The 16642-nt window shown below is 48.1% G+C and overlaps 1 protein-coding gene across 1 annotated transcript; it reads left to right on the plus strand.

Moving 5' to 3' along the window:
* Positions 1-612: 612 nt before the first annotated feature.
* LOC133921531 (scarecrow-like protein 8) lies at positions 613-3065 on the plus strand. The gene has a single exon (XM_062366451.1). The coding sequence runs from the start codon at positions 946-948 to the stop codon at positions 2839-2841; it is 1896 nt and encodes a 631-aa protein (XP_062222435.1). The 5' UTR covers positions 613-945; the 3' UTR covers positions 2842-3065.
* The last annotated feature ends 13577 nt before the right edge of the window (positions 3066-16642 follow it).

Raw genomic sequence — 16642 nt, forward strand, 5'->3', positions numbered from 1 at the left:
TTAATTTTTTATATGTTACTCTCTCCGATTGTAAATGTAATTCGTTTTAGATTTGTGCATAAGGATTAAGAAAGTAGATCAAATGACCTTGTTGCATTTTATTTATTCTGTACTGAAAAAAATAATCCATTCATTTGTGAGAGTGGTAGTATTTATTAAACAAAGATAAGACGAAAACAAAAGAGAAAAAATACATAAAAGTTTGAGGAAGCTTATATTTATAAATAGTTGAGGAGGCTATAACGATCTATATTTACAACCAGATAGAGCATTTAACAATTAAATATTATTTAAATTATTTATAATCAACTCACACAATAACTTATCTATTATATATATATATATATAATATAAAATCGTATTACAGACCATAATTATCCGTACTCTGCACATGTCCTTATAAAAAGTAGGAGAAAAGAGTCTACCGGAGAAAATCAGACGAAAGACCTGACGAGTTGACGGTGCCAAATCCTCGTTACTTACATACGCATACGGCATCGTCGTCATCACACCACCATACATACGGCGGATCCTCTCTCTTATTTTCGCACTAAAAAGTCGCCTCGACGATTCGTCGTTCCAGGTAAAATCCGCTCCCACCGATCGGTCAATTCCTCGCAACTGCAGGCGCAGTCCCACCGCTTCAGCGTCACTCCTGCCGTGTCGCGTTGGCGTTGGCATCGGCGTCGGATCCCAGGCAAAGCAAGGGTCCGGTATGGTTCGCAGGGGAAGTATATTAGCGTCAGGCTGGGCTGTAAAAGGCAGCCGCTTTATTGGCGGAGGACGGAGGAAGGAATTGAATGGGCGCCACCGGTTTTCGCTATAGGATTCCTCCTGCACGGTAGATTCGTCCCGTCCCTCTGTCATTCTCCCTCGCCCGCTTCTCTTGTTCCTGCCTGCTCCCGTGCGGTGTCTGGTGCTGCTTTTGCTCTGGGCTTCGACGGCATGGAGCCCGCAGGTGCGCCATGGTGCGACCCTCGCCGAGGGTACGGATACGGCTACGGCGGCGGATCGGCCGTGGAGGCGCCGTCGATGAGGGGGCAACAGCAGCAGCAGCCGCCACCACGGCCGGACGCTGCGTCCGTGGCGAGCGGCGGGGTGCTTAAGAGGAGCTTGAGCAAGATGGAGCGGTGGCAGCAGGCGCTCTACCTGCGCTCGGTGAGGCAGCGCGTCGCCGCGCAGCCGGCGCACACGCCGCTCGACATCAGGGCCGTGCTGGCTGGGGCCGCCTCACGGGCCTCGGGTTTCTCCGGGCCGCCTTCGGCTGGCTTTGCCGGGCTCTCGCCGCAGCCGTCGTCGACGTACTCCTCGCTTACGACCGCGTCACCCGTGGCTACGCCGCCACCGATGCAGGTGCAGCAGCTGGTGCAGAGGCAGATGATGGCTGCGCCGTCCGCGCAGGCGGTCCAGGCGGTGGCCAGGGGGGCGGGTGCGAGGCCAGCGACAGCGAAGGAGCTGATGTTGTTGCAGGAACTGGAAAAGCAGCTGCTTTGCGACGACGACGAAGAGGAGGCAGATGCGGCGGGGAGCGCGTGCGGCTCCACAGTCACCAACTCTGCGTGGGGGGACACGATACAGGAGCTCAACTCCATCACGGCCGCGCCGTCCGCGTCGCTCCCGCTGGCGAGCGCGATGAACAACAACTACAACAGCGTGCCCATGTCAAGGTCGCCGACAAACTCCTCGTCTTCCACGGCCTCGTCGACAGCATCCAGCTCACCGCCGACCACGGCAGCCTCATCGCGGCAGCTGCTGTGCGAGGCTGCCGCTGCCGTAGCCGACGGCAACCACACAACGGCGGCCGCTCACCTTGCGGTCCTGAAGGTTGCAGCCGCCCCACGAGGCGACGCGAAACAGAGGCTGGTGGCCATGATGGCGGACGCCCTGTCTTCCCGCCTCGCCGCACCCTCGTCTCAACATCTCGTGGCCCTCTGCAGCGCTGAGCAGCGCACGGCATGCCAGCTCCTGCACGATGTCTCCCCCTGCTTCGGCCTCGCCCTCCACGGCGCCAACCTCGCCATCCTCGACGCAGTGGCCGACCACCGCGCCATCCACCTGGTCGACTTCGACGTCAGCGTCGCGCAGCACATCGCCCTCATCCATGCCCTCGCAAACCGCCGCGTGGCAGGCACTTCGCTCAAGGTCACCGCCGTCGCAGACCCCACGTCGCCGTTCACGCCAGCTCTAGCGCAGGAGCTCACCGCCACGGGCGAACAGCTCAAGAAGCACGCCCAGCAAGCCGGGGTGGAGTTCTGGTTCAAAGCAGTCAGCTGCCGCGCAGGAGATATCGAGGCGTCAAGGCTAAAGTGCGAGCCAGGGGAGGCGCTGGCCGTGAACCTCGCGTTCTCGCTCTCGCGCATCCCCGACGAGAGCGTATCGCCGGCGAACCCGCGCGACAAGCTCCTCCGCCGCGTGCGCGCCTTGGGCCCGCGGGTCGTGACCCTGGTGGAGCAGGAGCTGAACACAAACACGGCCCCTCTGGCGGCGCGGTTTTCCGACGCTTGCGCGCACTACGGCGCGGTGCTGGAGTCCCTGGACGCGACCCTGGGCCGCGACAGCGCGCAGAGGGTCCGGGCCGAGGTAGCCCTGGCCAACAAGGTTGCCAACGCGGTGGCGCGGGAGGGCCCGGACCGGGTGGAGCGGTGCGAGGTGTTCGGCAAGTGGCGCGCCCGGTTCGGCATGGCGGGGTTCCGGCCCGTGGCGATCGGTCAGAGCGTTTCCGACCGTGTCAATGCCCGGCTCGGCCCTGCCCTGCCGGGGTTCGACGTCAAGCTCGACAACGGCCGGCTCGGGGTCGGGTGGATGGGGCGCTTAGTCACCGTCGCCTCCGCCTGGCGTTAGCCTGGTGAGCTCATCAGCTCACGGTCACGGCGTTGTTATCGATCAGTACCGAACTACCAGTCGTTTTCTCCTTTGTACCATTGGTAAGGAATGATGAGTTTGTTACGCATCCAAAGATGCCTAGTTGTAACTCGAGATTCTTTATAGCTGCTACTAGTGCTGGTTGATAGTACTGTATATGTCGAGGGAGTACTAAATTAACTACATCACACCTTGTTGCTATCCGTTCATGTGGGCTGTGCCGCGCTTGTCCTTGTTGGTGTTGGTTTCTCTACTCTACTGGCGTTTCGGGTGCTTAAACTGGTGGCCAATGTGCGTGGCATGGGGTCCGGGGGGCTACTTTGGTTCCCTCGGATCAATGCTATCCTGCCCCGTCGGCGCAGGGTGCGGGTCCTTTCGGTGACAAGTCACCTCAGCCCTTGTCGGACTAGTATGGATTGCTCTTTCATCCTTGTAGTACCCCGGTGTGACTATCTCGCCGGATTTCCTCTTCTAGTATCTATGATGGGTTGCGTTCGTGCGCACGGAACGGAACGCCCCCGGTCTCGCGGTGAAGCTCGAAAACGTAGTGTGCCGCTCGATCCATGCGTGAGCGAAGCCACGGCGGGCCGAGCGTGTACGTGGAAACGCGGAATCCGCGTGCTAGCTAGCTGACTCGCTTTCCTCCGTGACCGTGAGACCGTGAGCGAATGTACGGCGAGGAAGGCAGGAAAACGCATCTGTGATGTGCTGGTAATTCGTCTAATAAACGTTTTTCACATGTACCTTTGGACCTTCCGGTTCATCGGGATAAATGCAAAAACCCCCCAAAAGTCACTTGGATTTTGACTTTCCCCCCAAAAGTTGTTTTGTTGTAAAAAACCTCCCAAATGTTTGATTTTGTTGCAAAAACACCCCCAAAAATTCAAAAAAAAAAATCAAAAATCACAAAAAATTCTAAAAACAAACTAGAGACAATTATAAGACCTTTTGTGAAATTTGTTTTAAAAAATAATATCCTTTGCATCATATTTCATGGAGAGTAAGTTTGAAAAAAAAGAAAAACTTGCAACTCATTTATTAATTCGAGTTAAATGCATAGTTAATTATTTACTAATCCAAAAATCATGAAACAAAATTTTTTAGTCTTCTTACATGATCCTCTATCTTGTAAAAATACATGAAATCTTGAATTAGTTATTGTAACGTGCAGGATTGAGTAAATGTTTTACAGATAGATTAATTCATAACTAATCCATAACACCCCCAAAATTAGTGAAACCACTTTTATTAGTTTACTTAAACAATTATTTGTGTAGGAAAAATAATGGTAGACATGAAAAAGTTAAAATAACATGAGTTAATAAATGAGTTGCACATTTATCTTTTTTTTCCAAACTTCCTCTCCATGAAATATGATGCAAAGGATATTATTTTTGAAAACAATTTCACAGAAGGTCTTAGAATTGTCTTTAGTTTTTTTTAGAATTTTTGAATGATTTTTTTAGTTTTTTAAATTTTTAGGGGGTTTTTTTGCAACAAAGTCAAACTTTTAGGGGGGTTTTTGCAACAAAATAATTTTTGGGGGGGAAAATCAAAATCCAAGTGACTTTTAGGGGGGGTTTTGCAGTTTTCCCCGGTTCATCAAACAGCCGCTGCCTGTCTAAGAGGCTGTTTGTTTTAGTTTGGGTCAGATTCTGAAAAGCATCCGGTTCATCAAACAGCTGTTGTGTGCCTAACAGGCTGTTTGTTTTAATTTGGGTGAGATTCTACAAAGCAGTTTCAGGATCGTATAGTAAAAAGTCAAGAGAGCAAAAGCTGAAGGTTGTTTGACTTTCTGTATGAATGTTTGTTTTAGTTGCGGTAATATTAGTAGTACCTCTAGTTTTTCTGAGTATATATTTATATATATTTAATATTTTTTATTGTTTTTCATATTGAAAACTAATTATATGGTAATTGAGCTGTACGGTGTGTATGAATTTGTAACTATAGGATTTTGGACTTGTAGCATGGTGAGAAATACAAATTTTCGTAATAAAAACAATCTAAACTAGCAAATAAAAACCATCTCATCTCTCTAATCCACTACAAGTCCAAAATTAGCATGAGTTCTAACTATGAACTTCCTACGGTTACACCAGACTAGCAGTTGCTGAACTTCAGCAGGCAAGGGCAACTAACGCCAAAGTTGAAATGCAGCTCTCGGTTGCGTTCTTCGCATTACAGGGAGATCCTCATGGTTCTCATCGTGATCGTGATCCCTCAGAGTGTGTACAAACATCGCGAAACAGTCAATCCCTCGGCCACACCAGCCAGAGGGAGCTCAACGCCTCCTCTGCACCTTCCATGGCAGCACAAACCACTAACACTAGAACTTGTCAATATTGAACAATCACACGGCACGCAATCACATTTGCAACGTAGATGGTTATTGCATTCCCTGTTACTGCCTTGTGATCCCCTGGTCGTTCCTTGGACACCGCTGACGAATCCACATATCCGGCGACTCTCTGCGTCATGGCTCTACCCTACGACGGCACAATATATCACAACATATAAGCCTCGCAAAGGGTAGGCAGAACCAGCCAGCATCCGTCGTCACCATCCCCGGTGCTACCATGCCCAGAGAAGCCGCTACTCCTCCATGCTGCGTCAAGACAACCTCCATCGAAGTCACACACAAGAAGCCAGAAGAATAGTACCTAGCAACAAACCAAGAAACTCACCGCGGCGGCAAGAAGGTGGTGATAGTGAGGTTGCTGGAGGACTTGGAGCAGGGTTGGGGCCTTCACATCACGCAATGCGCACGCAGGAACCATCAGAACTCACACATATGGACATCCAAGAAGGAACAAAAGGCGAAGCAGATAAAAGAAGGCGTTACTGTGGGGGGAGGGGGGCGGGAGGGAGAGGGAGGGAGCCGTCCCCGACGTGGTATCCACCCACGCCCTGCTCCACCCTGCAGCTGCACCGTGCCATACGAGATGGCCGCGGAGGCAATGGGAGATGGGAGATCGGGTGTCGGTGAATCAGGAACCAGGGGTCCCCGAATCCCGAGGCCAGGCCAGCAATCCGCCACGTGGCACCTTCCTGCGGGGTTCATCTCCGCGAGGTACGAAAAGACTAAGTCCCGGGAGAGGGCGCTCGGGGCCATAAACAGTGGTCCCCGAGTACCCGGGTTCCCCGATGATCCGCGAAGATCAAGTGACCGGGAAAAGAGTGCTCGGGGAGGTGAACAGTGGCCCCCGAGCACCCAAGTCCCCCGACGACCAGAAAAGCTGAGTACCGGGAAGGGTGTGCTCGAGGCTGTGAACAGTGGCCCCCCAGGCACCCGAGTACCTCGAGGACCCAAGGAAGGTAGTTCCGGGAGAGAGTGTTCGGGGCTGCGAACAGCGGCCCCCCGAGCACTCGGTTCCCCGAGGAACCGAACAGTTAACTCCGGGAGAGAGTGCTCGGGGCCGTGAATAGTGGCCCCCGAGTACTCGGTTCCCCGAGGACCAAGAGAAGGCGTTCCCGGGAGAGAGTGCTCGGGGAGGTGAACAGTGACCCCCGAGCACTCGGTTCCCCGATGACCCAAGAAGTCTCCCGTCGGTGGCCCCCACAGAGGTCCAGCGATGAGGAGTCAGCCAGTGAAAGGCCCGATGCCGTATTTAAGAGCGCGCGTGGCCTGTCACCTCCAACTGCTCCCGCCACACTCGGTGTCAGTCCCTGCCATATTCTGGCAGAAGGGCGTGGGGACATTTAATGCGCGGGTCCCATCCCGCGTCATCCGGCTCGCCTCGGGATAGCTTCGCAAGGCCCGAGGTGCCCCGTCTGCCGCCCTGCTGTGGCAGGCATACAAGACAGAACAGGCACGTTGGGCTGCTCTGCGACTGCCTGGTGGGCCCTCTCCACGGCGCCCGTTTTCCATTATGGCGCCTTGGAACTCGTGCCCTCCCTTTCGGGGTACGCTATCGCCGGTGGGTATTTAAGGCAGCCGGCAGGCACAGACAAAGACGATCCAAGTTGAAGCTAATAGAAGAATCCAGAGCAGAGGACGCTCGAACTCTCAGGCACTTGCTCAGAGATCGAAGAACATTTTCGTACAAGCATAGAAACCCAAGAACAAGGAGCCCGAAACTCTAGGATAGACAGACACTCTTGTAACCAGCAACATTCCTGAGAGACATTCTCAGGGTATTTATAGCATCCACACAGGAGTAGGGTATTACGCTCAGTGCGGCCCGAGCCTGTCTAAAAATCCCTCCAGTGCACTTACTGCATTCTGCATTAGCTCATTCCACACCACCTGCCATTGCATTCATATCCATTTATTTCTCCAGCAAACATATTCAGAATTATCCCCCGGCCGAATCTCCAAAAGGGGTCCCTCAGGATCCCTGCGACAGGACTTAACCCTTCGACATCGGGAGAAAGCTGATTAGAATAAAAAGAGTTTTCCTTTCGGGAAAACATAATGGTATTGATGGGTACTTATATGATATTTGTGTGGATATTTTTAATTTTTTTAAAGTCACAATAAAAAATAGTTAGAGATAGATTGTAGATTGTGATAGAAAAAATGATCAGATTTTGAAAAACAGATTGTACAATCTAACTGTTTATTTTAAGCTTTTAAAAGCAACTTTTCAAAATTCAAAGCTAAAACAAACAAGTCCTAAGTTAGCATTTGGTTTCCTTGTACATGGTAGTTTTTTTAATAATATTATTTTTTTAGAAAAATAAAAAATAAGAGTAAAATTCATAAAATTATGTGTTTCGCGGATTCGAAACGTCTCACGTTCAAATTTGTATTGTAGCTTTGTATGTATGTGGTATTGTAGGCGTGCCAGTATACAGAGTATACGAAAGACAGGAGAATGTAATAATCGAAACATGTAACTTTATTCATTCATATCGAAATCATAAAGTACAACTTCTCTCATATACATTTTTACTCTACAAAGCACACGCTATCTGACTATCTTCACGATCTGGCGATTGCTTTGTCTTGTGGTTCCCGTGGCCTTGTGAGGCTCTCTGGTTAGTTACGCCCGTCTTCGGGCTTCCTCTGATTAAGTACGCTGGCAGTCGTCATACCAAGTCATCTCCGAGTCTGCAAGGCTGTAGTCACACACAACAAAGACAAAGCAAAGTAAGTGTTAGAAATAAAAAAGGGTAAAGAACAGGATCACGGTCTAGCATGAGCTTTTTGGACTGTTTATATATCCCGGGTCATCATTGGCCACGTAGGCCTCAAAATTATGTACATGTGTGAAGAGGTGAGCTAGAAGCGCGGCACAACTCGTAGCTTCTACCCGAAGAAGCAATGAGGCCACAATCGGGAGCTCCGACGTTGTGCTTGACTCACTAACTCACTCTTCAGGCCTCGGACTTATCCTCATCGGCCGATCGAAGGCAACATGCCACGAAGGCGAAAGCCACACAGGCAAGGTAATCACTAATGGGCCATGAAGGCTCCAGCCACAAGGGAACTTTGTTGTCTGTGATAAGCATTATCGGACAATCACACAGGTGCTATGCCATAAAGGCATGGTGATAACATGTGAGCCACAAAGGCGATAACCACACATGCAAAAGGGGATCACCAGGACATGCACGAGAGCATTAGCATGCCATTCAAGCAACAGACAGGACATGATAAAAAAAAAATCAGAGCCAACTCTCCATCATCTTAGAAAGATAGATCAGAGCCAACAGCAGAGAAGGCCATGCACCATAAAACCTTATACTTCGCAATCCGCTATCAGTGAACATCAGAATTCATGGGGCTGAAGGAGAATAGCCCACATTTATCCGGTAATCAAAGTAGCAACACAGTATGAGAAAGGTGTTGCACTCATGCCATGAACCAAACCCAGTCGGAACTCACGACAACAGAGAAGGGGGCAACACCATTAGTAGTAAGCATCAACAGTCAATGCATTGCCCAGTGAACATTACAAACAACAAAGGGACCAGAGGGCAAGCAGCAACAAGCCTCAACAGTTGGCAGCCACAAGTCTTATGTATCGGAGGGCAACCATGCCGACAACAGCAATTCGTCAACAGTATCATATTCCTCTCCTAGCACATGTCAAAACCATAGCAAGATAGTACTAAAGATTGCAACCCAGAAGTAGGGACGCTCGGTGCTAAGCAACCTCAAGCTCAATATTGAAGATGAACATAACATGCAAAAAATGTACTAGAACTATAATCCACCAGTGATGAGAGGATTAGGCCCGATCTTCCATTAGGTAATGGTTAGTCGATTGGTGGAGACTCGACATTGACGATCCAAGGCTTTCGATCAGGATAGAACGCAACCCTTGCAATCGCTACACCAATACTTCGTTGGTTCTCAACCGCGCGCGGCACAATTGACCTCGCCAAGAAGGCTAATTCCTACAAGCGAATCAAGAACACGGAAGAACACAATTTGAAACTGCAAATATGATTAAGCTCACGAGTTGGGGTTTTACAAACCGAACGACGGCGAAACTGTTCAATGACAGATTAATCTAAGAAAAACCCAAAAGTCTATGATGACAGCTCCTAGATATAAGAATAGGGCCGTGCTAGGGTTTTGGGCGACCAGGGGGCGTCCACAACTTGGGCTTAGACCCGAACACATTTACAAGGCCCGATATGACCCAAAATTATGACACATCACATTGTTTTGATGACACAAAATAATCCACTATGAATTTGGATCTGGGACCAGTACAAAAATAAAGCTATCATCCTTAGCTTTCCAACGCATCAAAGAACACCTTATTTGAACTCCATATGAAGAAGTTATGGCCGTTTTAGTGCGGCGTTGTCTGCTGAATCCGAACCGAGTTCCGATTCCGACTTGAAGTTGGCTTGAGCCCGGTCCGACTTGGCTGTTCCATAGGTGCTTCTCCCATATTACTAAGCATAAAAAATTCACAAAAATTGGGTAGCATCCTATCCTTATAATTAGTAGTATGGACAGCGAGTAACGAATTCACCTCATGAGTTAAACGACGTGCACGATCCCGTGTAATCGGTCCTTGTAATGGATCAATCACCGGAGGATCACTTTTAGCTCATGTATCTAAATGAGTGATGTCCTCATCAACCAGGAACATAACTAAATAGCTGATGGATCAAGCAGGGGCAAGCACATCAGCCCAAAGGGCAAAATCGACGGCGGCATTGCGCAATGGCAAGAAGACATCACAGGGATTACCACGAGCAGTCAGGCCTCAACTTATCATCACTGGCCATGACAAACTCTCTATGATGGAGCAGCAGGAACACGGCAGCGAGCACGGCATGATGATCGGCAACAAATATGAACCCTCACGACGCGATGACTGAGCACCACAGAGCAGCGAACACACGGCAACCGACTAACAGGGACAAGGCCGGGCCACAAGCAAAGCAGCGGCACCACATAGACAGGGGGACACACCGGGCCTCAGTTTTAACATCACCGGCCCATGGTGAACACAAAGCGGTGCGATGGCACGCACAAACAGAAAGACAGCACCGCAGTCGAGCTAGCAACAGCACCACGGCTCGAAGGCCGGTCATCACAGAGCACCATAGAGACACCAGCATGAAGGCCAGGCACACGGAGAATAGAAGGGAGGAAAGGATCACATCTGGGCCTCACCTTGCGGGACGGCAACGAAGGAACTCAGGCTGACCATGGTGATCAGAGGGGGTGTTGGCATGTCGGTGTAGCAGCGACGACGGCGCACAGCAAAAGCGTCGGCTAGCAGTGGTGCAAAGTGGCAGGGCTCTCGCGTGTTCTCCAAAGCTCCGGGCACCCCCTCCCTGCTTTATATCGACGGCCCGGGGTTCCTTCGAGAGGAGATAAGAAGGAATCCGATCGAGGGCACGGATTTGGGGGAAGAGATAGGAACGAGGAAGTGATAAGCACGGACATGCGCGACGGTAGCCTACCGGCCAGAGGAGAAGGGAAAAAGTGGGGGTGCACTACACACGGAAGAGGTGGCGGCGCGAGCAGGAGAGGGGCCAGCGGGTGGCAGCGCGTGCGGTGCGGCGCGCTTGGGCCCAGGAGAGGAGCGGGCTGGTGGTGGCGCACCCAGGAAGAGGAGCGGGCTGGCGGCGGCGGCGACGGGGAGAAGAAGAACAGGGCGTGCCCGGTGCGTCTGGATAAGGGAGAGAGGAGGAGAGATGAAGGAGGTGATCGGGCCGGCTCGGGCCAGAAGAAGAGAAAAGAAAAGGCCAACTTGGGCTTGGGCCGGCGCAAGAGAGAAAAAGGGAGAAAACATGGGCCGTCTTGGGCTGAAAAGAGAAAAGAGAGGGGAGGAGAATGCAGCCCAAGCATCTCTCTTTTTTTATACACATATATACGTATGTATAGGTATATGTACGATATATGTATACGTCCGCATATGCATTTAGAAACATGTTAACCGTGAAATGAGCTCTGTACGTCAAAATGCAATTGTACATTATGAAAATAGGTACATGTTCGCACACGGAGTGCCAACTAGAGATCTTTTGGCAATTCGTGTACTGACACTCTACATGGCAGTGGGTCTGGGGTTCTATAGGCACTAAAGGTGGCATTGGGTCTGCTTGTAGGTTTGTCTAGAATAGACCCGATCCGAAAGCCGATTTATCAAACCTCACTCGGCCCCGAAATAGATATCGGGTGCAAAACGGTGCTCAGCCCCGACACTGGCATGGAACTGAGCGCGAGCGAGGCAGCAGCCGCGGATCAACGCGGGTGAGGCGACGACCATGGAGAGCGTGCAGGCGAGGCGGTTGCTGCGAACGACGTGTGGACGACGGGGCGAGGTGACGGCCGTGGAGCTGCACGGGTGAGGCGACGCAGCAACGGAGGGTGGGTGAGGCGGAGCGGACGGGCGGGGTGCAACGACGACGGGCGATGAGGGCGGCGGTCGGACGGAGGCCAAGCGGCGGGCGGCCAGGCGATGGGACGGACTACGGCTAGGCACATCCACGTGGGCTAGAGTGCACGTGTTAGACTGAAAGTACTTGATGTCGCCTAGAGGGGGTTGAATAGGTGATTCCTGAAAATTAAAACTTCGCAACGGATTAAACAGTACCCGGATACTCTGGTTCAATTTGGATACTACAGGGTCCGGAGTCTCCGAGTTCACCTGGATTATCCAGCCTATACAGGAACATCGAAATCAAAGGAAACTTAAGCAAGTCTAGATTGATCTATGTGTTAACACATGTTCTAAGAGATACCTAAAGATCTTTTACCAACAACTTGCAGCCACAAACTCATGAGCAAGTAGATTGGAGCAAATCGCTCAAATTCAACTAGAACAACGAAAAGCAAGAAAGTAAAGGAGACAAAGATTTGTTCCCGAAGTTTGGCTACTCCACAAAAAAGTGCCTACGTCTCCATTGAGGAGATCACAAAGAGCCGGATTTCTTTCAACCCTTTTCTGACCCAAGCGACCACAAAGATTGAGGTAGAGTTGCTTACTCAAATCGATGGGTAATACAAACTTCCGGGGGCACTCCACAAGCTTGGGTGCTCTCCGGGCGACGCCAACCGTCTAGGAACTCAAAGCTCCAAGAGTAAAGAATGCAAATTTAAGGCTTGACGATGAAATCAAGTGCTTGAGAATGGGATTTAAGCTTTCAAGCACTTAATCTCACTCTCCCAACCCTAATCCCCAAATCTTGCAAGAATCGAAGCTTTAGAGGAGTTAGGAGGGCTATTTAATGACAATGAATGCTTTTGTCCACGAGTTATTCAGCAGCAAATGAGGAGAGAGGTGAGGGGTATTTATACCCACTCTCTCAAAAACTAGCCATTTCTGTGCCTTTTGAACTGACCCGAAGTATCCAGGTTTACCCGAAGACTTTGGGTAATACTTAGCACCAGCTGAAAGCATAGTTCAGAGCCTGCCTGAAGGGTCCGAATGCTACAGAACCCGGAGTATCCAGACAAACCGGAGACTTTGGGATAAAAAAATAAATCCGAACCGAGAGCCCCCTCCTGGAGCTCTACCCGGAGAGTCTGGGAAAAACACCAGAATCCGGAGTGTCCGGGCTAATCCATGGACTCCAGGTTCAGAAAATCATTCTCTTTTTTCCGGTGTCCGTGAGTGATTGTGTCTCTCAATTTTTAGTTCTAAAAAGATACATTAAGTACTGAGACATCATCAAGACTATCATTACACATCACTCTTGATAGAACAATATTTCTAAACTCAATTTCAACAATAAACAGAATTAAAGCCTATTGAGCAACTACATGTCGCTTCTCTATTCTTTTTTAGGTACGCCAATGTCGTTTAACTTCTTCAAAAGGTCTTAAAACCTATTCATAACCTCAGCAAACTTATTAGTCCCTTAATCGTTTGTCATCAATTAGCCAAAACCCATATAGGGGGCCTAGATGCACTTTCATAGACGGCTACGTTGTTTGGGCTTCTCCACTCATGAGCTCGTCGGCGCGAATTTCATCTTGGTTTAATCCATCCTCTATCCAAAACCTTGCAAGAATATCTAGAGTTTGATCTGAGAAAATATCAAGTGGTTTTGATTTGATATTAAGTAGCTTTTGGTCAACTTGACTAGATTTTGATCTACTCAATTCTGGTTGATACAATCTTCTTCGACTAGGCATATTTCTTGATCCACATATCCGATTGACCCGATTCAAATAGTTTCGTATTTGAATCTAGTTTTTGCTGCCCAAATTTAAGGGCAATCAGATCAACAGATCTTTCTTTACATCGTTTTTACTAGAACATGTATAATCTGTTTTGAGTGGAATACTGAGTTTAAATCGATTTTCGATTTAGGTATGTTAATCTTTAAATTTGGTGTCCGCAATCATTCACCCCCCTCTAAGTGGGTATTTTGCACATATTCGGTCCTACAAACCCAACCCAACGGGGGTAACTACCATCCCTAGTCGACACGTATATGGTGTCGAAAAGGCCTGTTGGCACTCTGTGTGCTGACAGTTCCCTAGGTTAACACCGATATGGTTGTCGGCTAAGGGGATAGCCAATCAGCCTGTCAGTACTTGGAATGTCGATAGGTTTATCGGCAAACCGAGTACCAAAAGGTGCCATTTCAGTAAGGTTTTTTTTATAATTTTATTTATTAATTTGGGAATAATTAATTAATGAAGCATAAGTAGAGCAAAAGTCAGTATACATATGTTGGAACTAAACAATACTGCTTTTATTACTGAAATGTTGAAGTGGTGGAACCACCACAGGCCATACATGACTGTAACAACGATGGTGGCATGTTAAGTACATTTTTTACTTTATCCTTTGCATGTTCTGATGATAAATTTAACATGCCTTATGAAATTTAAATAAGGCACACACAGAAAGTAAGACGACATTAGCATGTATGGTATAGTTTTGAAAGTAATATAGATATGTACGATTCTAAACCTATCATCCCTTAGGGAATTAAAACTAGCTAATTACTACTGATACACTATTGATTGCAACGTGAATACTTTCCCTTCATCGCCACCTTAGGTCTCTAGCTTCACGAGCCCGACGTGCCCTCTCTGCTTCCGCACCGTATCTGCCTCATGCGCCTTCGCTTTGAGGCGGTTTCGCTCCTCTCTCCTCTTATAGGCGTTTGTGGGTCACCTCTCTCCTCTCGTTGGCTTCTATTTGTGTGTGTAGGAGGAACATATCTATTTCACTTTGCTGATTATCGATCGGCTGTATGAAGTCTCATAGTGATGATGAAGACTAGGAAATAAGGAAAAATTTGTAAGTGGTAAACAACAGATAGTTGTATTTTAGTTCTGTAATATTTGAGTATCTAGCTACGATAGCCACCACGGGTGTTATCCTCCGATGGGTCGTACTCGTAGTTGGGGCACATGAAGAACTTCATGTCATAGGTGTACGAGAAGTCGTTAGACTTCCAAACCCTACAAAGGTCTTCACACCAGCACAACAAAACTTCGACTTCAGCAGGCAAAAGATCTAGCATTAACTTCCTCGGGGGAGGATTAGATACCATTTTTGTGAGAGAAGGCTTTGGTTTGTTGGGACAAGTTGACTCCTGGGCTACTATTTATATAGAAAATCAGTGTTGGTTCATGGACTGAGTCCATAGAGATTTCTCTTGAAAACCAGAGTCAGAAAAGGCTACTCCTAGCAAGGCTACGTTTGAATAGTCTAATTCCAAAAAGTCTATTTTTGAAAAGCCAACGTCTGAAAAACCTACTTCTAAAAAGACTACGTCTAAAAAATGTACTTCTAAAAAGTCTACGGCTGAAAAGGCAATATCTAAAACTGCTACGTCTATAGAGGTTAATTCTTAGAATGCTACGTCTATGAAAGATATGTCGCAAAAGGCTATTTTTGAAAAAGTATAAAGTGGATACGATTGCACGATGCTATGCTTTGAAATCGAACGAGAACACAGATAATAAAAACATGTTTTATAATATAGTACCAATATAAACATTCTACATAATATGACAACCACATGATAAAAAATAACATAAATATATCAAAGTATTATGCAATAGCGCAGTTAAAAGATGACGTCATGGCCACGGCCGCACTTGTTGGGTACATCCGCCCACCTATGTCAGTCAGTTGCTGTGTGTTGCACATGGCCCGCCACCCGCGTGCCACCTCCTGCTGCCCGCATGATGCCTGCCACCCGTGTCACCGCATGCGCTTACTCGCCCGTCGAGCCACTGACATGTGGATTAGCAGCGACACACTTATGGATTTTTTTTTAAAAAAAATTGCAATGGCACAGTAGGAATTCTCCCAATTAAGAAGGCACCAACTGAGATGTTCGATGTTATAATTTGGCCCAACTACGGAAGTCTGTCGTGAATGCACTTCACCTAGCTAATCATTCCAGAAGGAATCTGTCATCCCCCTGGGGGTTTGGAAAGAACAGATCCAAGTCCTCTAGGTCTCTAGCTTGCTTAACCAGCAGTATACACTCCAAGTCCCCAACAACGGACATGATTCTCCAAAAAGATTAGCTTTCTCTTTGAGGGCTGGAAAAAACAGTAGTATATCAATTGACTGAATGCACTTGCAACCAGCTTTACGCGTGAGTAACCCGGACTGAGTTTGTAGTGATTTTTTTTTAGATAAAAATGCGAGACGAATCGTGATCCTGGGCGATCCGAGCCAAGAGCTGGATGCAGGCCGAAAAAAAAGCTGGTTTTAGCTAACTAGCACAGGTTATGAGAAGCCCACTCATACCACGGCGGCGTGCTCTCCTGCCTTGCACCCGCCCACGTATCGAGCCCACAACAGCCCAAATCGACGACATGGTCACAGGCCATTGGACCGGACCAGCAGGCCGCGCCCTATTTCTAGTTAGTATTATCACATGTACGTTACAGTGAATAGTAAGGTGTCCGTGCGTTACAACGGTTCTAAAATATATCTAATATTATTTATGTGCGTTGCAACGGTTCTAAAATATATCTAATATTATTTATTTTATTTCTCACAGTATATCAAACTTTAATTTGCCAGATTCATTCCCTTAGCATATTGACAAGTAACAGTGTATGTATATGTTAGCGATTTGGTTTAACTATCAACATGAGCCATTTGATTTAAGGTGATGAATGGTTGAGATCCTTCGGATTGGATCTGCTTAACTCGTGCTTTTTATATTACAGCAAGATGGTCCATGCAATTGTGCAGCTAGATATTAGGTCTTAAACATTCATATTAATTAGTATATTTTAGTAAAAAAACCGATTAAGATTTATGCATGAGAATGAACTAATTTCAATAATTTATTCTAGGTAGAAACAACCAAAGTAAAATTGACTTATAAAGTTCGATTCAATCAAACATACACAAATTAGAATTTCAAT

This window comes from Phragmites australis, chromosome 6, assembly GCF_958298935.1.
Source record: "Phragmites australis chromosome 6, lpPhrAust1.1, whole genome shotgun sequence".
In the NCBI taxonomy this organism is placed as follows: domain Eukaryota; kingdom Viridiplantae; phylum Streptophyta; class Magnoliopsida; order Poales; family Poaceae; genus Phragmites; species Phragmites australis.